We start from the raw sequence: 24,266 nt of genomic DNA, 5'->3' as shown, positions 1-24,266 counted from the left end.
TCAATGTACATGTTAAGTCTATCTACTCACTGTCAACACTGGAGTGTGTCAATGTACATGTCAAGTCTATCTACTCACTGTCAACACTGGAGTGAGTCAATGTACATGTCAAGTCTTTCTACTCACTGTCAACACTGGAGTGTGTCAATGTACATGTCACCTCTATCTACTCACTGCCAACCCTAGAGTGAGTCAATGTACATGTCAAGTCTATCTACTCACTGTCAACCCTGGAGTGAGTCAATGTACACGTTAAGGCTATCTACTCAATGTCAACACTGGAGTGTGTCAATGTACATGTCAAGTCTATCTACTCACTGTCAACCCTGGAGCGTGTCGATGTACATGTCACCTCTATCTACTTTCTGTCAACCCTGGAGTGAGTCAATGTACATGTCACCTGTATCTACTCACTGTCAACACTGGAGTGAGTCTATATACATGTCACCTCTATCTACTCACTGTCAACACTGGAGTGAGTCAATGTACATGTCACCTCTATCTACTCACTGTCAACACTGAAGTGAGTCAATGTACATGTCAAGTCTATCTACTCACTGTCAACACTGGAGTGTGTCAATGTACATGTCAAGTCTATCTACTCACTGTCAACACTGGAGTGAGTCAATGTACATGTCAAGTCTTTTTACTTACTGTCAACACTGGAGTGTGTCAATGTACATGTCACCTCTATCTACTCACTGTCAACACTTGAGTGAGTCAATGTACATGTCAAGTCTTTCTACCCACTGTCAACACTGGAGTGTGTCAATGTACATGACTCCTCTATCTACTCACTGTCAACCCTGGAGAGACTCAATGTACATGTCACCTGTATCTACTCACTGTCAACACTGGAGTGAGTCAATGTACATGTCAAGTCTATCTACTCACTGTCAACAATGGAGTGTGTCAATGTACATGTCAAGTCTATCTACCCACTGTCAACACTTGAGTTAGTCAATGTACATGTCAAGTCTTTCTACTCACTGTCAACACTGGAGTGTGTCAATGTACATGTCACCTCTATCTACTCACTGTCAACCCTAGAGTGAGTCAATGTACATGTCAAGTCTATCTACTCACTGTCAACCCTGGAGTGAGTCAATGTACACGTCAAGGCTATCTACTCACTGTCAACACTGGAGTGTGTCAATGTACATGTCAAGTCTATCTACTCACTGTCTACCCTGGAGTGTGTCAATGTACATGTCACCTGTATCTACTCACTGTCAACCCTGGAGTGAGTCAATGTACATGTCACCTCTATATACTTTCTGTCAACACTGGAGTGAGTCAATGTACATGTCAAGTCTATCTACTCACTGTCAACACTGGAGTGTGTCAATGTACATGTCACCTGTATCTACTCACTGTCAACACTGGAGTGAGTCAATGTACATGTCACCTCTATCTACTTACTGTCAACACTGGAGTGTGTCAATGTACATGTCAAGTCTTTCTACCCACTGTCAACACTGGAGTGTGTCAATGTACATGACTCCTCTATCTACTCACTGTCAACCCTGGAGAGACTCAATGTACATGTCACCTGTATCTACTCACTGTCAACACTGGAGTGAGTCAATGTACATGTCAAGTCTATCTACTCACTGTCAACACTGGAGTGTGTCAATGTACATGTCAAGTCTATCTACCCACTGTCAACACTGGAGTGAGTCAATGTACATGTCAAGTCTTTCTACTCACTGTCAACACTGGAGTGTGTCAATGTACATGTCACCTCTATCTACTCACTGTCAACCCTAGAGTGAGTCAATGTACATGTCAAGTCTATCTACTCACTGTCAACCCTGGAGTGAGTCAATGTACACGTCAAGGCTATCTACTCACTGTCAACACTGGAGTGTGTCAATGTACATGTCAAGTCTATCTACTCACTGTCTACCCTGGAGTGTGTCAATGTACATGTCACCTGTATCTACTCACTGTCAACCCTGGAGTGAGTCAATGTACATGTCACCTCTATATACTTTCTGTCAACACTGGAGTGAGTCAATGTACATGTCAAGTCTATCTACTCACTGTCAACACTGGAGTGTGTCAATGTACATGTCACCTGTATCTATTCACTGTCAACACTGGAGTGAGTCAATGTACATGTCACCTCTATCTACTTACTGTCAACACTGGAGTGTGTCAATGTACATGTCAAGTCTATCTACTCACTGTCAACCCTGGAGTGAGTCAATGTACACGTCAAGTCTTTCTACTCACTCTCAACACTGGAGTGTGTCAATGTACATGTCATCACTATCTACTCACTGTCAACACTGGAGTGAGTTAATGTACATGTCACCTGTATCTACTCACTGTCAACACTGGAGTGAGTCAATGTACATGTCAAGTCTATCTACTCACTGTCAACACTGTAGTGTGTCAATGTACATGTCAAGTCTATCTACTCACTGTCAACACTGGAGTGAGTCAATGTACATGTCACCTCTACCTACTCACTGTCAACACTGGAGTGAGTCAACGTACATGTCACCTCTATCTACTCACTGTCAACCCTGGAGTGAGTCAATGTACATGTCACCTCTATCTACTCACTGTCAACACTGGAGTGAGTCATTGTACATGTCAAGTCTATCTACTCACTGTCAACACTGGAGTGTGTCAATGTACATGTCACCTCTATCTACTCTCTGTCAACACTGGAGTGAGTCAATGTATACATGTCACCTCTATCTACTAACTGTCAACACTGGAGTGTGTCAATGTACATGTCAAGTCTATCTACTCACTGTCAACACTGGAGTGAGTCAATGTACATGTCAAGTCTTTCTACTCACTGTCAACACTGGAGTGTGTCAATGTACATGTCACCTGTATCTACTCACTGTCAACACTGGAGTGAGTCATTGTACATGTCAAGTCTATCTACTCACTGTCAACACTGGAGTGTGTCAATGTACATGTCACCTCTATGTACTCTCTGTCAACACTGGAGTGAGTCAATATATACATGTCACCTCTATCTACTAACTGTCAACACTGGAGTGTGTCAATGTACATATCACCTATAACTACTTACTGTCAACCCTGGAGTGAGTCAATGTACATGTCACCTGTATCTACTCACTGACTACACTGGAGTGTGTCAATGTACATGTCAAGTCTATCTACTCACTGTCAACACTGGAGTGAGTCAATGTACATGTCAAGTCTTTCTACTCACTGTCAACACTGGAGTGTGTCAATGTACATGTCACCTCTGTCTACTCACTGTCAACACTTGAGTGAGTCAATGTACATGTCAAGTCTTTCTACCCACTGTCAACACTGGAATGTGTCAATGTACATGACTCCTCTATCTACTCACTGTCAACACTGGAGAGACTCAATGTACATGTCACCTGTATACACACTGTCAACACTGGAGTGAGTCAATGTACATGTCAAGTCTATCTACTCACTGTCAACACTAGAGTGTGTCAATGTACATGTCAAGTCTATCTACTCACTGTCAACACTGGAGTGAGTCAATGTACATGTCTAGTCTTTCTACTCACTGTCAACACTGGTGTGTGTCAATGTACATGTCATCACTATCTACTCACTGTCAACCCTAGAGTGAGTCAATGTACATGTCAAGTCTATCTACTCACTGTCAACACTGGAGTGAGTCAATGTACATGTCAAGTCTATCTATCCATTGCAACACTGGAGTGTGTCAATGTACATGTCAAGTCTATCTACTCACTGTCAACCCTGGAGTGTGTCAATGTACATGTCACCTCTATCTACTCACTGTCAACCCTGGAGTGAGTCAATGTACATGTCACCTCTATCTACTTACTGTCAACACTGGAGTGAGTCAATGTACATGTCAAGTCTATCTACTCACTGTCAACACTGGAGTGTGTCAATGTACATGTCAAGCCTATCTACTCACTGTCAACCCTGGAGTGAGTCAATGTACATGTCAAGTCTTTCTACTCACTATCAACACTGGAGTGTGTCAATGTACATGTCATCACTATCTACTCACTGTCAACCCTGGAGTGAGTTAATGTACATGTCACCTGTATCTACTCACTGTCAACACTTGAGTGAGTCAATGTACATGTCAAGTCTATCTACTCACTGTCAACACTGGAGTGTGTCAATGTACATGTCAAGTCTATCTACTCACTGTCAACACTGGAGTGAGTCAATGTTCATGTCACCTCTATCTACTCACTGTCAACACTGGAGTGTGTCAATGTACATGTCAAGTCTATCTACTCACTGTCAACCCTGGAGTGAGTCAATGTACATGTGAAGTCTTTCTACTCACTGTCAACACTGGAGTGTGTCAATGTACATGTCATCACTATCTACTCACTGTCAACACTGGAGTGAGTTAATGTACATGTCACCTGTATCTACTCACTGTCAACACTGGAGTGAGTCAATGTACATGTCAAGTCTATCTACTCACTGTCAACACTGGAGTGTGTCAATGTACATGTCACCTCTATCTACTCACTGTCAACACTGGAGTGAGTCAATGTACATGTCACCTCTATCTACTCACTGTCAACACTTGAGTGAGTCAATGTACATGTCAAGTCTATCTACTCACTGTCAACCCTGGAGTGAGTCAATGTACATGTCAAGTCTATCTACTCACTGTCAACCCTGGAGTGAGTCAATGTACATGTCAAGTCTATCTACTCACTGTCAACACTGGAGTGTGTCAATGTACATGTCAAGTCTATCTACTCACTGTCAACACTGGAGTGAGTCAATGTACATGTCACCTCTATCTTCTAACTGTCAACACTGGAGTGAGTCAATGTACATGTCAAGTCTATCTACTCACTGTCAACCCTGGAGTGAGTCAATGTACATGTCAAGTTTATCTACTCACTGTCAACACTGGAGTGTGTCAATGTACATGTCAAGTCTATCTACTCACTGTCAACACTGGAGTGTGTCAATGTACATGTCATCACTATCTACTCACTGTCAACACTGGAGTGAGTCAATGTACATGTGAAGTCTATCTACTCACTGTCAACACTGGAGTGTATCAATGTACATGTCAAGTCTATCTACTCACTGTCAACACTGGAGTGTGTCAATATACATGTCAAGTCTATCTACTCACTGTCAACACTGGAGTGAGTCAATGCACATGTCAAGTCTATCTACTCACTGTCAACACTGGAGTGTGTCAATGTACATGTCAAGACTATCTACTCACTGTCAACACTGGAGTGAGTCAATGTACATGTCACCTCTATCTACTCATTGTCAACACTGGAGTGAGTCAATGTACATGTCAAGTCTATCTCCTCACTGTCAACACTGGAGCGTGTCAATGTACATGTCAAGTCTATCTACTCACTGTCAACACTGGAGTGAGTTAATGTACATGTCATGTGAATCTACTCACTGTCAACACTGGAGTGAGTCAATGTACATGTCACCTCTATCTACTCTCTGTCAACACTGGAGTGAGTCAATGTACATGTCAAGTCTTTCTACCCACTGTCAACACTGGAGTGTGTCAATGTACATGACTCCTCTATCTACTCACTGTCAACACTGGAGAGACTCAATGTACATGTCACCTGTATCTACTCACTGTCAACACTGGAGTGAGTCAATGTACATGTCAAGTCTATCTACTCACTGTCAACACTAGAGTGTGTCAATGTACATGTCAAGTCTATCTACTCACTGTCAACACTGGAGTGAGTCAATGTACATGTCAAGTCTTTCTACTCACTGTCAACACTGGTGTGTGTCAATGTACATGTCATCACTATCTACTCACTGTCAACCCTAGAGTGAGTCAATGTACATGTCAAGTCTATCTACTCACTGTCAACACTGGAGTGTGTCAATGTACATGTCAAGTCTATCTACTCACTGTCAACCCTGGAGTGTGTCAATGTACATGTCACCTCTATCTACTCACTGTCAACCCTGGAGTGAGTCAATGTACATGTCACCTCTATCTACTTACTGTCAACACTGGAGTGAGTCAATGTACATGTCAAGTCTATCTACTCACTGTCAACACTGGAGTGTGTCAATGCACATGTCAAGTCTATCTACTCAGTGTCAACACTGGAGTGAGTCAATGTACATGTCACCTCTATCTACTCACTGTCAACACTGGAGTGAGTCAATGTACATGTCAAGTCTATCTACTCACTGTCAACACTGGAGTGTGTCAATGTATAGGTCAAGTCTATCTACTCACTGTCAACACTGGAGTGAGTTAATGTACATGTCACCTCTATCTGTTCACTGTCAACACTGGAGTGAGTCAATGTAGATGTCACCTTTATCTACTCACTGTCAACACTGGAGTGAGTCAATGTATACATGACTCCTCTATCTACTCACTGTCAACACAGGAGTGAGTCAATGTATACATGACTCCTCTATCAACTCACTGTCAACACTGGAGTGAGTCAATGTATACATGACTCCTCTATCTACTCACTGTCAACACTGGAGTGAGTCAATGTGCATGTCAAGTCTATCTACTCACTGTCAACACTGGAGTGTGTCAATGTACATGTCACCTCTATCTACTCACTGTCAAGACTGAAGTGAGTCGATGAACATGTCACCTCTATCTACTCACTGTCAACACTGGAGTGAGTCAATGTACATGTCACCTCTATCTACTCACTGTCAAAACTGGAGTGAGTCTACATACATGTCTCCTCTGTCTACTCACTGTCAACACTGGAGTGTGTCAATGTACATGTCACCTTTATCTACTCACTGTCAACACCGGAGTGAGTCAATGTGCATGTCTCTATCTACTCAGTCTCAAAACTGGGGTGAGTCAATGTACATGTCAAGTCTATCTACTCACTGTCAGCACTGGAGTGTGTCAATGTACATGTCGCTTCTATCTACTCACTGTCAACACTGGAGTGAGTCAATGTACATGTCACCTCTATCTACTCACTGTCAACACAGGAGTGAGTCAATGTGCATGTCTCTATCTACTCACTGTCAAAACTGGGGTGAGTCAATGTACATGTCAAGTCTATCAACTCACTATCAATACTGGAGTGAGTCAATGTACATGTCACCTCTATATACTCACTGTCAACATAAAAGTGAGTCAATGTACATGTCTCATCTGTCTACTCACTGTCAACACTGGAGTGTGTCAATGTACATGCCACCTTTATCTACTCACTGTCAACACTAGAGTGAGTCAATGTGCATGTCTCTATCTACTCACTGTCAACACTGGAGTAAGTCAATGTACATGTCAAGTCTATCTACTCACTGTCAACACTGGAGTGTGTCAATGTACATGTCGCCTCTATCTACTCACTGTCAACACTGGAGTGAGTCAATGTACATGTCACCTCTGTCTACTCACTGTTAGGACTGGAGTGAGTCAATGTACATGTCACCTCTATGTACTCACTGTCAACACTGGAGTGAGTCAATGTACATGTCACTTCCATCTGCTTACTGTCAACACTGGAGTGATTCCATGTAGCTGTCGATTCTATCTACTCACTGTCAACACTGGAGTGAGTCTATTTACATATCAAGTCTATCTACATCTATCTGTCAACACTGGAAAGGATCAATGTACATATTACCTCTATCTACTCACTGTCATCACTGGAGTGAGTCAATGTACATGTCACCTCTATCTACTCACTGTCAACACTGGGGTTGGTCAATGCACATGACACCTCTGTCTATTCAATGTGAACACTGAAGTGTGTCAATGTACATGTCGCCTCTAACTGCTGAGGAATTCACCTTGACAAAATTAAAATTACCTTTCTCTATCCCGGTTGTTTGATATTTGAATTTGACCTTTACGTACACCTGCTGTGGCTGTAGGTGAGATGTGTACTCGTCCGTCTGTTGAGGCGTTTCATCTTCTTCTGTCTTCTGGGGATGTAGGTGAGAGGTGTCCTCGTCCGTCTGTTGAAGAGACGTTTTATCTCCTTCTGTCTTCTGGGGATGTAGGTGAGAGGTGTACTCGTCCGTCTGTTGAAGAGGCATTTTATCTCCTTCTGTCTGCTGGGGATGTAGGTGAGAGGTGTCCTCCTCCGTTTGTTGAATAGACGTTTTATCTTCTTCTGTCTTCTGGAGATGTGGGAGACAGGTGTCCTCATCTTTTGTCTGTGGGGAATGGGAGGGAGAAGAGCTATTGTCGCCCGATTCCTGGATATGAGGGTGCGATGTTTCGTCATCGTCCTTCTGTTGGGGATGTGAGCAAGATGCGCCCTCCTCATCCTTATGTTCAGGATCCGCCATCCCTCTAGGCCGTGTTTCTGTGAACAAATGATGACAAGAGAAAACATTTCATGAAGAAGAGAGGTGTACCACATGTTAGTGACAACACAATAAAAAAACAGGATATGGAGTTCCACCAGGGCCCAAGCCCACATTGGGATATCTGGAAACGAAACGCTAAGAAAGTTGCCAAATCAAGTGTCACTGCAACCTCCTTCCTCTCCCACATAAAGGCGATATCAGACCTATCAGTGCTCATCTTAATCCTGTCTTAACCTTAAACTCATCCTGTCATGCGGGTCACCCTAACCAAGGAACAGAATATCTAGATATAAATATAATGCATTTAAATGTTCGCAGTCTTAAAGATACACGGGATGTTTTGAAGTAAAATTAGGAACAGATGAATTTGATAATTATTCTCTAGAGAATACGTTAATACTATTGCAGTAGAGTTCTCAAAATTTCACATAAGTCATGTGATCAGTTCATACCAAGCAAAACGGTTACAGTTTAACCTTTTTGTCCACTTTGAATAGTAATCGCCATCATAAAATCACAAAGAGAAGAAATCTGAGTAAAATGTAAATGAATTATTTATATAGTTGTATAAGCTATATTATAGACAAGAACTCGAAAATACAAGGGAATGTTGGTTTAAAAATAAATTAATTAATGCTACCGAAGTGGCACCATTAGGCTTTTGTAAATAAATGGTCTCTATTACATCACTGTTTTAGGTGGGTGGGTAAACTGCTACATTTGCCGTCAGGCAAGGCACCGGTCAGGGAAGAGTTATCTCAACTTTACTTTTTCTTGCGTACATAAAATGACCTCATAAGGGAGCTTCAGCAGATAGATACAGGAATATATCATTTTCGTTTACCATGCATATGTATTTCTTTCTGATGATATCTTGCACTTATCAGTTACAGTCCTTAAGGTATACAAACATCTGTTGATACACTTGTACATTACTCATGCAAATGAGACGTTTAATGCATCAAGAAGTAAAACTGTTGTGTTTCATAAAACGAAGCAATTATTGTGTAAGTATGCTTATCATGTTGGATGACCTATGTTTGATAATGTGAAATATCAGAGGTTCTGCAAATTATTCTTTCTTTTTAGCTTTTTGTTGAAGCAATGCACATTATTATTCTCTCCTCTCATTGTACCCCGACCCGTAGATCTTTGTTAAAATATCAATCATTCGGTTGATGGCGTCGACGTCATATAGTCATACATGCTAACGTCATATAGATGGAATATTGCTATAAAAGAACATATGCCGAATGGACGTGTAGAACCTGCTTTGTTTCTTCCCAAGGTGGCCGTGCAGCACACATGCACGCACGCACGCATGCACGCACGCACGCACGCACACACACATATATATCAAGATTGTTTTAGGAGGAGTGGGTGGTAGGGAGGGTGTACTGTTGTAAGAATGATGTCAGAGTTGACAGAAATACTGTCTGTGTCGATGTACAATTATTACCTGTTATCTGTGTTGTCTGGTCCTCAGACACACTCAACTCCCGCAACACCACCTCTATTCTGATGTCCTCAACTGATGGGTCCAGCTCCTGCACGAAGTCAAGGAAGACCTCCTTGACCTTCCTGTGTTTAACAATCATGTCAATTGCATCCTCACTGGTCGTATGTGCGAAAGAAAATATCAGACTTCCCCGAGTCACCCTCCTCAGTGTAGCCAGACAGAACTCACTGATCCTTTTGCCGAGACGGTGAAATGAGTTCATGGGGACTTGAGATATATGTTTGTTTGGCGCAGGAGTGCTGCGCCAGCTTGTTTCACAGTTGACGTTGAGGATAACGTCTCCCTTGATCTCAACTGATCTCCCAAAATATATATTGATAGAAAGGGAAATAGCAAAATTCATATCAACTCATAAAATGTATAAGCTGCCAATATCTACTCAATAACATTTAAAATATTTGCAAAGATCTGCACCAATATTTATTTTCCCTGAAATTAAGATTGATAGGAAGGAAAATAAATAAATACATTTTAATACACGAACTACACAGTACAAATGTGCAAATAACCACACGATAAGATGAAAAATATCTATTAAGAATTTGGGAGCCGTCTTATTGTACCTTGATGCATTTCCTGGACGTTCTGTGTACCGGATACATTGGAATGTATTGCTGTGCTATCTCCATCCATCCCAGTAATGCTTTGACCAGACTCTGGAAGAAGATGAAGTTCATGAAGACACCCAAACAACATTTCTAATGTATTTTTCATATATATTGATATCATATGACATGACAGTACATCACCTTTCTGCTGTTTCTGTCTCTTTGCTGTTCTCTTCGGTGTTCTCTTTGCTGTTCTCTTCGGTGTTCTCTTTGCTGTTCTCTTTGCCTCCTGAACGACAGCTTCCATCCTGATGTTTTTCACTTGTGAGCCGATCTCGTGAAGAAATAGCAAAATGGCTTCTTTTATTTCCGAATGTCTAGCCGCCATCTGAATTGCATCATCCTCTGTGTCATGTCCGAAGACAAATATCAAACTTCCGCTACGAATGCTGGTCAGATGCTCACCGCGAGACTCCCATCTTTCCTTCAACTCTCCCAACTGTGCACGGAGCTTAGGGGTATTCAGGGACAGGTTCCGAGTGGGACTACAGCTCCAGGATGTTTCATGAGGCCATGACTGGCAGCTTGTGAACTCGACTCTCAGAACACGTGCCTCAGTTACATACAGAATGACTGTAACATATGGAGCATTGACATGGTATCCTATTAAGATACATAAGGGCTCAGGAAGTTACAGGAAGACAATTGAAGACAATCCTTCAGTGACAATTTTGGTTAAATGCGCTCTGGAACAATATCAAATTTATATATTTATACCCTTCATCCTGTATGTTACAATATTTAAAACCATACATGACGGTATTAGCATTGCAGGATGTCTTGGCCATATAGCCGTTCCGTTCACCGCTAAATTGATATAGAGATGCACAGATAACTCCTTTGTTTCAGTAGTGGACAGAAGCACAGATGATCAACTTAACAAACTGAACACTCACGGTTATGGACAGGGATGTGTACCCGGACTTCACCTTAAAAATAAACTGACAAATATTCACAGGAATAAGACCTAACAGGGACAAGACATAACGCTTCTTACTTTGGAGGTTAATTAATGAATATCAGGTAAACATACAACGCTGACACTGCTTAGATAATGACAAATTTATCAGAATAATGCTTCTTGTCTCTTTTTCAAAATAATTCATAACGTGGACCAACACGGACAAACTAATCCATTTTTACTTGTTTTGTTTGATCTGTTCAAAACAACTTTCGATATTTTGTTTGATAGGCATCACTTAGAAGTTGACGGATGACAAATTATACACAATTTATGACAAAACGTCGACTTCATAGTAACTAAAGAAGTTGTTATCCATAAATTGTGCCTCCTTTGTAACTGGTGATGTGCTGAGAATATTACCTGATGATTCATCAGAGGACAGCATCTCCTCGTGTGTTGATGACTCCGCCATCTCCCTGACAGTGTTTCTCTTCTTCCTAAATATGGAGTAACAGCAGTTACAATAAAACTTTTGAAATCATTAATATGATTTCGGGTCTTCAACACAATTGTAAACCTTTAGAAACTTCCATTGAAAAGGGACTTGTCAAAGCATACACACACTTGCATCAAGTGCCTAAACTGAAATATATCAACCATTAAACCGATGACATTTTGTGAAGGCTCTAAACTGAGTGTATATATTTCAGTATCACATATACATCCGCACACTTTGTCTGAGTACTCCTCATAAACTGCTAAATGTATATTTGCCAACTGTTTGCTTGGTGTATTGAGGTCGTCAGAGCCTTTTTACTGCATTTGGTCTAAAAGGTAGAAAACAATGTACTTATTTCACAGTCAGTTATACTTGATAATTCTTCGACACTAAATAGAAGCAAAAGATGTCACTTCGACCAAAAATACTCAATGCTTGATCAACTATTGGTGTATGTCAGTCGATTGCCAATGGCCACCCATCACAGTGGGAAGCTTTGCCTGGTGGCAGGGGTAGGAGCTTGAACATGCTTTAGACTCTTGTGTAGAAAATGCAGCCGGAGTCTTTGTATATCAACATACGTTGATGCTGTGCATCCCCCTTACAAAGGGGGGGGGGGGGGGGGGGGGGTAACTCCTGTCTCTCTAGTAAAAACACGGTTCCATTGCCACTTGCTGGGATACTGTGCACAACATGCCTGACACAGGGGAGGTAAACCATGTCACTCCACAGCAATACACAACACTGTTACACTGTCACGGTATATAACCAACATACCTTACGTAGGGGAGGTATCTCATGTCACTCTACAGCAATTCACTACACTGTTATACTGCCACTGTATATAACCAACATACCTTATGTATGGGAGGTAACTTATGTCACTCTTCAGCAACACACTACACCGTTACACTGCCACGGTATATAACCTCCATACCTTATTTAGGGGAGGTAACTCCTGCCACTATACAGCAACACACAACACTGTTACACTGCCACTGTATATAACCTACATACCTTAAATAGGGGAGGTAAGTCCTACCACTCCACAGCAACACACTACACTGTTACACTGCCACGGTATATTACCTCAATGCATTATGTAGGGGAGGTAACTCATGTCAGTCTCGGCAACACACCACAATGTTACACTGCCACTGTATATTACCTCCATGCCTTATGTAGGGGAGGTAACTCATGTCAGTCTACAGTAACACACTACACTGTTACACTGCCACGGTATATTACCTCCATACCTTATGTAGTGGAGGTAACTCATATCAATCTACAGCAACACACCACACTGTTACACTGCCACTGTATATAACCTACATACCTGATGCAGGGGAGATAACTCCTGCCACTATACAGCAACACACCACACTGTTACACTCCCACAGTATATAACCTCCATACCTTTTGTAGGGGAGGTAGCCTGATCAACATGTACAAATATCCTGGTTGTGAACAAGTTGGAGATTACATCGACACGTCTCCGGGTAACAATGTGAAGTGTCTGGTGGCAGACATTGAATAGGTTCAACTTTCAGTTCTGTTGATGGAGTTACAAAGAAAAGCTAGTTACAGAAGTTTAAGGTACACCTGGCCTAAACTCAGCTTAGCTGACATACCCGTCGTACAATTTAGATATGTTCAACTAATGCTGTAGAAAACATTATGACTGTAAAAGTTCAACCTTTTCTTCTTTTAATAGTTATATATCCATTACACTATCACGAGTCTTTCAACACAACAACAAAAATTAATCCTTTTCACGCAATCAAAAGTAAAAAAGGACTTCTTGTCATCAATGATTTACAGCGATCCATTCATATACCGTTCTTCATTGTCTTGTAGTGAGTGTTTATGCAATGCATGCTAATTTACACGGATAGAGAAGATAATCATAGTGGATCCTTGACCCCCTTTCTAAAGCATGTAATGTTGACGGATAACAACAGTTTGACTGATATGTTTCAACACAAATAACAATCTTATTGACTTCGGACTTCGGCTGACAAACGCTAATTATTACCTTGTTACAACAACTCCTCCACACACACACACACACACACACACACACACACACACACACACACACGCACACACGCACACACGCACACACACACACACACACACACGATAATGTTTACCCAGGTCTACCAAATCATCACCACACACAAGTTTGTAAAACGATGCTTATTTCAATAACTTTAAATAATTTTTCAGGTCCAGGCATATCATCAAAATGGATATTAGACCGAATTTCGTTTTGGTTTGGGAAGCTAAGTAGACTTAAAGCTCAATGGAAAGGATGTCGCTGTGGTTGTGGTATCCTGGATGTAAAGGATGTCGCTGTGGGTGTGGTATCCTTGGTGTAAAGGATCTCGTTGTGAGTGTGGTATCCTGGGTGTAAAGGATCTCGCTGTGCTTGTGGCATCCTGGGTGTAAAGGATGTCGCAGTGGTTGTGGTATCCTGGGTGTAAAGGATGTTGCTGTGGGTGTGGTATCCTGGGTGTAAAGGATGTTGCTGTGGGTGTGGTATCCTGGGTGTAAAGGATGTCGCAATGGGTGACGTATCCTGGGTGTAAAGGATGTCGCAGTGGTTGCGGTATCCTAGGTGTAAAGGATGTCGCAATGGGTGACGTATCCTGGGTGTAAAGGATGTCGCAGTGGTTGTGGTATCCTGGGTGTAAAGGATGTCGCTGTGGTTGTGGTATCCTGGGTGTAAAGGAACTCACTGTGGTTGTGGTATCCTGGGTGTAAAGGATGTCGCAGTGGTTGTGGTATCCTGGGTGTAAAGGATGTCGCAGTGGTTGTGGTATCCTGGGTGTAAAGGAACTCACTGTGGTTGTGGTATCCTGGGTGTAAAGGATGTCGCAGTGGTTGTGGTATCCTGGGTGTAAAGGATGTCGCTGTGGGTGTGGTATCCTGGGTGTAAAGGATGTCGCAGTGGTTGTGGTATCCTGGGTGTAAAGGACGTTGCTGTGGTTGTGGTATCCTGGGTGTAAAGGATGTCGCAGTGGTTGTGGTATCCTGGGTGGAAAGGATGTCGCAGTGGTTGTGGTATCCTGGGTGTAAAGGATGTTGCTGTGGGTGTGGTATCCTGGGTGTAAAGGATGTCGCAGTGGTTGTGGTATCCTTGGTGTTAAGGATGTCACTGTGGGTGTGGTATCCTGGGTGGAAAGGATGTCGCAGTGGTTGTGGTATCCTGGGTGTAAAGGATGTCGCAGTGGTTGTGGTATCCTGGGTGTAAAGGATGTTGCTGTGGTTGTGGTATCCTGTCTGTAAAGGATGTCGCAATGGGTGACGTATCCTGGGTGTAAAGGATGTCGCAGTGGTTGTGGTATCCTGGGTGTAAAGGATCTCGATGTGGTTGTGGTATCCTGGGTGTAAAGGATGTCGCTGTGGGTGTGGTATCCTGGGTGTAAAGGATGTTGCAGTGGTTGTGGTATCCTGGGTGTAAAGGATGTTGCTGTGGTTGTGGTATCCTGGGTGTAAAGGATGTCGCAGTGGTTGTGGCATCCTGGGTGTAAAGGATGTCGCAGTGGTTGTGGTATCCTGGGTGTAAAGGATGTTGCTGTAGGTGTGGTATCCTGGGTGTAAAGGATGTCGCTGTGGTTGTGGTATCCTGGGTGTAAAGCATGTCGCTGTGGTTGTGGTATCCTGGGTGTAAAGGATGTTGCTGTGGGTGTGGTATCCTGGGTGTAAAGGATGTCGCAATGGGTGACGTATCCTGGGTGTAAAGGATGTTGCAGTGGGTGTGGTATCCTGGGTGTAAAGGATGTCGCAGTGGGTGTGGTATCCCTGGGTGTAAAGGATGTCGCAATGGGTGACGTATCCTAGGTGTAAAGGATGTTGCAATGGGTGACGTATCCTGGGTGTAAAGGATGTTGCAGTGGGTGTCGTATCCTGGGTGTAAAGGATGTCGCTGTTGGTGTGGTATCCTGGGTGTAAAGGATGTCGCAATGGGTGTGGTATCCTGGGTGTAAAGGATGTCGCAGTGGGTGTGGTATCCTGGGTGTAAAGGATGTCGCAATGGGTGACGTATCCTGGGTGTAAAGGATGTTGCTGTGGGTGTGGTATCCTGGGTGTAAAGGATGTCGCAGTGGGTGTGGTATCCTGGGTGTAAAGGGTATCGCAGTTGTTGTGGTATCCTTGGTGTAAAGGATGTCACTGTGGGTGTGGTATCCTTGGTGTAAAGGATGTCGCTATGGGTGTGGTATCCTGGGTGTAAAGGGTGTCACTGTGGGTGTGGTATCCTGGGTGTAAAGGATGTCGCAGTGGGTGTGGTATCCTGGGTGTAAAGGATGTCGCTGTGGGTGTGGTATCCTGGGTGTAAAGGATGTCGCAGTATGTGTGGCATCTTTGGTGTAAAGGATGTCTCAGTGGGTGTGGTACCCTTGGTGTACAGAGATGAACGTGTGTATTTGAATCTATCATCATACATGGTTTCAGAAGGAATATCATCAGTGTATAATACATCAACAGTCTTTTATTCTTATAGATTTCTAAGTTGTTGTGATGTGTGCTACCAAATGTTCAATTTCTCATGTTACCATAATCAATTTTAATATTCTGGATCGAAGTACCGCAACTCTGACGGGCATTCTGATTAGCTAACGTCGTTTGGATCCTCGGTAATCGAGAAATACACGAACCCTTGAAGTCTACGGAAAGATGCGAGTGGTGACGAATGTCTAGGAGGATACTGGGTACAATACCCCTTTTATGTCACAGGTAACTCTGTCACTGTTATACTGCTACTGACTTCATTCACTTACTCCTACCTCGGCCTTCTACAATGTACAGGACGCCCCTGAATACAGCCCCCACACAACAAGATCTTATTCGTCAATCTGAGTGTGACGGACGTTCGGGGATTCCCCTCGGAAATGAGGTCATCAGAGCGTCAGCTCAAACCGAAACTAGAACAGATGATGGACTGGCTCCCTAAGTACCTTCACGTGATGTGTTTGGAACAGTCAAACAACGATGGAAGGTTCCTATATAACAATGTTTCAAAATCTCACAAATTATTCTTGAAGTATGTAATTAACATGACAACACACGATACCTGACTTGCTCGTATCAGATTTCTCCTGCCAATCTTCTAGATCCGGGGTGGGTCGCCCAAACCGCCTCTCACACACAGGTCCAGTGTACACAGGCCGCCTCACACACACAAGTCCAGCGTACACAGGCCGCCTCACACACACAAGTCCAGTGTACACAGGCCGCCTCACACACACAGGTCCAGTGTACACAGCCTGAGTAAAACTCTGGATGATGTATACCCTGTCCCACTACAGCAACACACTGCTGAGGATTGAAAGAAGTGAGACTGGTGTGTATCTAGAGAGACAGTGGCACGGAGAGCTGGTCCCCCACTGCACTCTAAACAGCTTCCGGGTATGACGCTCAATATACATTCGTCACCACTTGGCCCTTTCCGTAAAAATGTGTATGTGCATTTGTGTTGTGTGTATGTGTGTATTTATATGTATGTGTGTGCATGTGGGGGCAGGTGTAGAGGAGACCCCCATATCAATCTGAGACCTCCATATCAGCTAGAGACCCCCATATCAGCCAGAGACCCCCATATCAACCAGAGACTCCCATATCAACCTGACACCCCTATATCAGCCAGAGACCCCCATATCAGCCCGAGACCTCCACATCAACCTGAGACCTCCATATCAACCTGACACCCCCATATCAGCCTAAGACCCCCATATCAGCCTGAGACCCCCATATCAGCTTAATACAAACATATAAGCCCGAGACCCACATATCAGCCCGATACCCCCATATCAACCCGAGAATCTCCTATAAACCAAATTTACTACTCAAAATTTGATAAGGATCGTAGATATTTTTCTTAATAAAAAAACAAAATAACTGCATAACTGGCAAAATTGTGTTCAAGTGAAATCAAAAACGTCTCCAACACACTTGCACGTGCATTTCATGCCATGGGAAATGCGTTTCACATCACAGTTCATGCTTTTGCTACCATTGCACGATTTCCAATCAGGCAACGGTGTCTGATTCATTCTGAAACTTTAAACTCAATTGAGTGTTTACACTACGTTTATCTACGCAATGCCCCCTCAACGTGTAAGGCGTCGCCTGACGACAGAACAACTGGGCAGATGTATTGGAATGCTTGATGCTGGCTATTCACAACGTGACGTTGCCAATGCACTAAACGTCAGCCAGAGCGTTGTAAGCAGGGCCTGGTCCCGACAGCAAAATGTTGGTACAGCAGCACACCGACATGGGGGTGGTCGTCAGATGTCGACAACCCAACGCCAAGATCATTTTGTGGCTCTTCAGGCACGACGTCATCCCTTCTGGACAGCAACCAGCCTACGTAACGACCTCCTGAACGCCTCGGGGGTGAATGTGTCCACTCAGACGATACGGAATCGTCTTCACAATGCAGGTCTCTACTCGAGAAGGGCATGTGTCCGGATCCCCCTGACTGTTCGACACCGGTGGGAGCGATTGGAATGGGCTGAAGATCATGTCACTTGGACACGGAACGATTGGGTTCCAGTTCTGTTCACCGATGAGTCCAGGTATTGTTTGGACTTTACAGACAGGAGGCAGCGGGTGTGGCGACGACAACGTGAACGTTTCCATGATGCCAACATCAGTGAACATGACCGTTATGGTGGTGGTTCCATCATGGTCTGGGGTGGAATCAACAGAGATGGAAGGACAGATCTTCATGTCCTGGAGAGAGGAACAATGACGGGGGTGAGGTACCGGGATGAGATCCTCGATGTGTACGTCAGACCCTACGCTGGTGCTGTTGGCCCTGAGTTCATCCTGATGGATGATAACGCCCGTCCTCATCGCGCCAGGGTGGTTGAGCAGTACCTTGAGCAGGAGACAATTTTCCGCATGGATTGGCCAGCGCGCTCGCCGGACTTGAACCCGATTGAGCATGTCTGGAACATGCTGCAGGTTGCCCTTTCACGCCGTAGAGCACAACCCACGACTTTGGCAGAGCTCGGACATGCCCTCGTGGAAGAGTGGAACAACCTTCCCATTGGGAACATCCGGGTGCTTATTGACAGCATATCTCGACGTTGTCAGGCCGTCATTGATGCAAGGGGAGGTCATACTCGATATTGACACTTCATCGACTAAGTGTAATGATGGACTATCCCTCATAACTGTGTAATTCTTTCTCTTGTTTGCTGTTAACATTTTTTAATGAAATGCCTTTTGGTGTTTGCAGATTTCAAACATTCCATATTGATACAAGTTCATGAATTTTCATTCATAACATGATTAAACACGTTTCTGAGTCAGAGTCATGTCTTTTGTTATGTTTGTGGTAACTTACACACATATCACCTAGTGATCCTTATCAAATTTTGAGTAGTATATACAACCACATCAGCCCGATACCTCCATATTACCCTAAGACCCCAAAATCAACCTGAGACTCCCATATCAACCTGAGACTCCCATATCAGCATGATATGCCCATTTCAGCCCGAGACCTTCATATCAACCTGAGGCCCCTATATCAACCTGAGACCCCCCATATCAACCTGAGACCCCCATATCAACCTGAGACCCCCATAACAACCTGAGACCCCTATATCAACCTGAGACCCCCATATCAACTTGAGACCCCCATATCAACCTGTGACTCCCATAACAACCTGAGACCCCTATATCAACCTGAGACCAAATATCAACCTGAGACCCCCATATCAACCCGAGACCCGATATCAGCCTGAGATCCCCATTTCAGCCAAAGACCCCCCATATCACCCAGAGAATCCCCTATAAACCCAATATACAACCATATCAACCCGATACCTCCATATCACCCTAAGACCTCAAAATCAACATGAGACTCCCATATCAACCTGAGACCCCCAGAACAGCCCAAGACCACAATATCAACCTGAGAGCCCCAGATCAGCCGGGGACCTCCATATCAACCTTAGACCCCCATATCAACCTGAGACCCCTGATCAGCCGGAGACCTCCATATCAACCTTAGACCCCCATATCAGCCAGAGACCCACATATCAGCCTGAGACCCCCATATCAACCAGAGACTCCCATATCAACCTGACACCCCTATATCAGCCAGAGACCCCCATATCAACCTGAGACCCCCATAACAACCTGAGACCCCTATATCAACCTGAGACCCCCATATCAACCTGAGACCCCCATATCAACCTGAGACTCCCATAACAACCTGAGACCCCTATATCAACCTGAGACCAAATATCAACCTGAGACCCCCATATCAACCCGAGACCCGATATCAGCCTGAGATCCCCATTTCAGCCAAAGACCCCCCATATCACCCAGAGAATCCCCTATAAACCCAATATACAACCATATCAACCCGATACCTACATATCACCCTAAGACCTCAAAATCATCATGAGACTCCCATATCAACCTGAGACCCCCAGAACAGCCCGAGACCACAATATCAACCTGAGAGCCCCAGATCAGCTGGGTACCTCCATATCAACCTTAGACCCCCATATCAACCTGAGACCCCTGATCAGCCGGAGACCTCCACATCAACCTGAGACCTCCATATCAACCCGACACCCCCATATCAGCCTGAGACCCCCATATCAACCCGAGACCCCATATCAGCCTGAGACCCCCATATCAGCTTAATACAAACATATAAGCCCGAGACCCACATATCAGCCCGATACCTCCATATCACCCTAAGACCCCAAAATCAACCTGAGAATCCCATATCAACCTGAGACTCCCATATCAGCATGATATACTCATTTCAGCCCGAGACCTTCATATCAACATGAGGCCCCCATATCAACCTGAGACCCCCCATATCAACATGAGACCCCCATATCAACCTGAGACCCCCATAACAACCTGAGACCCCTATATCAACCTGAGACCCCCATATCAACCTGAGACCCCCATATCAACCTGTGCCTCCCATAACAACCTGAGACCCCTATATCAACCTGAGACCAAATATCAACCTGAGACCCCCATATCAACCCGAGACCCGATATCAGCCTGAGATCCCCATTTCAGCCAAAGACCCCCCATATCACCCAGAGAATCCCCTATAAACCCAATATACAACCATATCAACCCGATACCTCCATATCACCCTAAGACCTCAAAATCAACATGAGACTCCCATATCAACCTGAGACCCCCAGAACAGCCCGAGACCACAATATCAACCTGAGAGCCCCAGATCAGCCGGGGACCTCCATATCAACCTTAGATCCCCATATCAACCTGAGACCCCTGATCAGCCGGAGACCTCCATATCAACCTTAGACCCCCATATCAGCCAGAGACCCACATATCGGCCTGAGACCTCCATATCAACCTGAGACCCCCATATCAACCTGACAGCCCCATATCAGCCAGAGACCCAATATCAACCTGAGACCCCCATATCAACCCGAGACCCGATATCAGCCTGAGATCCCCATTTCAGCCAGAGACCCCCCATATCAGCCCGAGAATGCCATATAAAACCAATACAACCACATGAACCCAAGACCCCCATATCAGCCCGAGAATGCCATATATACCCAATACAACCACACCAACTCAAGAAGCCTATACCAGCCCGAGACCCCCATATCAACCCGAGAATGCCATATTAACCCAATACAACCACATCAACCCAAGACCCCAATATCAACCCGAGAATGCCATATAAACCCAATACAACCACATCAACTCAAGAAGCCTATCTCAGCCCGAGACCCCCACTTCAGCCCGAGGCCCTAGTGGGAAGCAGGAAGTAAAAACTCTGACATCAAAAACACTCGGAATGCCAACTGGTTATTTAACAACCATCGAATGTTTGAATTATTTGTAATCACCCTGAACAGATTGTCCGAGTACAGCATTTTAGAAACGGAGGAGTGTGTTTATGATTTGACAAACTCTCTGTAAACCTAATGGGTTTAGTCATTGTGATGTTCTATCTGTGAATAACGAAACTGAATCAACTACACTCAAACGCTGTTGTCTCCAACTCTCCATTGTGTGAATAAAATATGTGTGTGTGTGTGTGCGTGTGTGTGCGTGTGTGTGTGTGTGTGTGTGTGTGTGTGTGTGTGTGTGTGTGTGTGTGTGTGTGTGTGTGTGTGTGTGTGTGTGCGTGTGTGTGTGTGTGTGTGTGTGAGAGAGAGATGTCACTGGCAGTGTCGGCGGCTTTAGGTGCTACCATTGGAGAGATGCCACTGGCAGTGTCGGCGGCTGTAGGCGCTACCATTGGAGAGATGTCACTGGTAGTGTCGGCGGCTTTAGGTGCTACCATTGGAGAGATGTCACTGGTAGTGTCGCCGGCTGTAGGCGCTACCATTGGAGAGATGTCACTGGCAGTGTCGGCGGCTGTAGGCGCTACCATTAGAGAAATGTCACTGGCAGTGTCGGCGGCTGTAGGCGCTACCATTGGAGAGATGTCACTGGCAGTGTCGGCGGCTGAAGGCGCTACCATTGGAGAGATGTCACTGGTAGTGTCGGCGGCTGTAGGCGCTAACGTTAGAGAGATGTCAGTGGCAGTGTCGGCGGCTGTAGGCGCTACCATTGGAGAGATGTCACTGGTAGTGTCGGCGGCTGTAGGCGCTAACGTTAGATAGATGTCACTGGCAGTGTCGCCGGCTGAAGGCGCTACCATTGGAGAGATGTCACTGGCAGTGTCGGCGGCTGTAGGCGCTACCATTGGAGAGATGTCACTGGCAGTGTCGGCGGCTGTAGGCGCTACCATTGGAGAGATGTCACTGGCAGTGTCGGCGGCTGTAGGCGCTACCATTGGAGAGATGTCACTGGCAGTGTCGGCGGCTGTAGGCGCTACCATTGGAGAGATGTCATTGGCAGTGTCGGCGGCTGTAGGCACTACCATTGGAGAGATGTCAGTGGCAGTGTCGGCGGCTGTAGGCGCTACCATTGGAGAGATGTCACTGGTAGTGTCGGCGGCTGTAGGCGCTAACGTTAGAGAGATGTCACTGGCAGTGTCGGCGGCTGTAGGCGCTACCATTGGAGAGATGTCACTGGTAGTGTCGCCCGCTGTAGGCGCTCCCATTGGAGAAATGTCACTGGTAGTGTCGGCGGCTGTAGGCGCTACCATTGGAAAGATGCCACTGGTAGTGTCGGTGGCTGTAGGCGCTACCATTGGAGAGATGTCACTGGCAGTGTCGGCGGCTGTAGGCGCTCCCATTGGAGAGATGTCACTGGTAGTGTCGCCGGCTGTAGGCGCTACCATTGGAGAGATGTCACTGGCAGTGTCGGCGGCTGTAGGCGCTACCATTGGAAAGATGTCACTGGTAGTGTCGCCCGCTGTAGGCGCTCCCATTGGAGAAATGTCACTGGCAGTGTCGGCGGCTGTAGGCGCTACCATTGGAGAAATGTCACTGGTAGTGTCGCCAGCTGTAGGCGCTCCCATTGGAGAAATGTCACTGGTAGTGTCGCCGGCTGAAGGCGCTACCATTGGAGAGATGTCACTGGCAGTGTCGGCGGCTGTAGGCGCTACCATTGGAGAGATGTCACTGGCAGTGTCGGCGGCTGTAGGCGCTACCATTGGAGAGATGTCACTGGCAGTGTCGCCGGCTGTAGGCGCTACCATTGGAGAGATGTCACTGGCAGTGTCGGCGGCTGTAGGCGCTACCATTGGAGAGATGTCATTGGCAGTGTCGGCGGCTGTAGGCACTACCATTGGAGAGATGTCAGTGGTAGTGTCGGCGGCTGTAGGCGCTACCATTGGAGAGATGTCACTGGTAGTGTCGGCGGCTGTAGGCGCTAACGTTAGAGAGATGTCACTGGCAGTGTCGGCGGCTGTAGGCGCTACCATTGGAGAGATGTCACTGGTAGTGTCGCCCGCTGTAGGCGCTCCCATTGGAGAAATGTCACTGGTAGTGTCGGCGGCTGTAGGCGCTACCATTGGAAAGATGCCACTGGTAGTGTCGGTGGCTGTAGGCGCTACCATTGGAGAGATGTCACTGGTAGTGTCGGCGGCTGTAGACGCTACCATTGGAGAGATGTCACTGGCAGTGTCGGCGGCTGTAGGCGCTACCTTTGGAGAGATGTCATTGGCAGTGTCGGCGGCTGTAGGCGCTACCATTGGAGAGATGTCACTGGCAGTGTCGGCGGCTGTAGGCGCTACCATTGGAGAGATGTCACTGGCAGTGTCGGCGGCTGTAGGCGCTACCTTTGGAGAGATGTCACTGGTAGTGTCGGCGGCTGTAGGCGCTACCATTGGAGAAATGTCACTGGTAGTGTCGGCGGCTGTAGGCGCTCCCATTGGAGAGATGTCACTGGTAGTGTCGGCGGCTGTAGGCGCTACCATTGGAGAGATGTCACTGGTAGTGTCGGCGGCTGTAGGCGCTACCATTGGAGAGATGTCACTGGCAGGGTCGGCGGCTGTAGGCGCTACCATTGGAGAGA

At 45.4% G+C, this 24,266-nt stretch overlaps 2 protein-coding genes across 3 annotated transcripts in view; both read right to left on the bottom strand.

The window, feature by feature from the left end:
• LOC139477894 (ankyrin repeat and KH domain-containing protein mask-like) overlaps positions 1-17,212 on the bottom strand; it is a 108,203-nt gene extending 90,991 nt beyond the window's left edge. Inside the window, exons 1-7 of one of the 2 annotated variants that reach the window (XM_071260325.1) lie at positions 16,900-17,212; positions 11,744-11,820; positions 11,316-11,348; positions 10,561-10,992; positions 10,375-10,467; positions 9,752-10,105; positions 7,788-8,288 (exon numbers count right to left, since the gene is read on the bottom strand). In XM_071260325.1, coding sequence (XP_071116426.1) covers positions 7,788-8,288; positions 9,752-10,105; positions 10,375-10,467; positions 10,561-10,992; positions 11,316-11,348; positions 11,744-11,795 — 1,465 coding nt within the window. In that variant the 5' untranslated portion in view covers positions 11,796-11,820; positions 16,900-17,212. Of the gene's footprint in view, positions 1-7,787; positions 8,289-9,751; positions 10,106-10,374; positions 10,468-10,560; positions 10,993-11,315; positions 11,349-11,743; positions 11,821-16,612; positions 16,638-16,899 lie in introns of those variants that run through there. The other variant, XM_071260326.1, reaches the window with a different exon arrangement.
• A 4,341-nt stretch (positions 17,213-21,553) lies between these two features.
• LOC139477882 (uncharacterized) lies at positions 21,554-23,988 on the bottom strand. The gene is made up of 4 exons (XM_071260313.1): positions 23,598-23,988; positions 22,788-23,351; positions 22,051-22,541; positions 21,554-21,604 (listed from the first exon to the last, which is right to left on the bottom strand). The coding sequence occupies exons 1-4, from the start codon at positions 23,986-23,988 to the stop codon at positions 21,554-21,556; spliced, it is 1,497 nt and encodes a 498-aa protein (XP_071116414.1).
• Between the last annotated feature and the right edge of the window lie 278 nt (positions 23,989-24,266).

Source organism: Haliotis cracherodii, unplaced genomic scaffold (assembly GCF_022045235.1).
Source record: "Haliotis cracherodii isolate W230 unplaced genomic scaffold, xgHalCrac1.p SCAF_37, whole genome shotgun sequence".
Lineage (NCBI taxonomy): Eukaryota > Metazoa > Mollusca > Gastropoda > Lepetellida > Haliotidae > Haliotis > Haliotis cracherodii.
The sequence above is the reverse complement of the archived record's forward strand: the minus strand, read 5'-3'. Positions and strand labels throughout refer to the sequence as shown.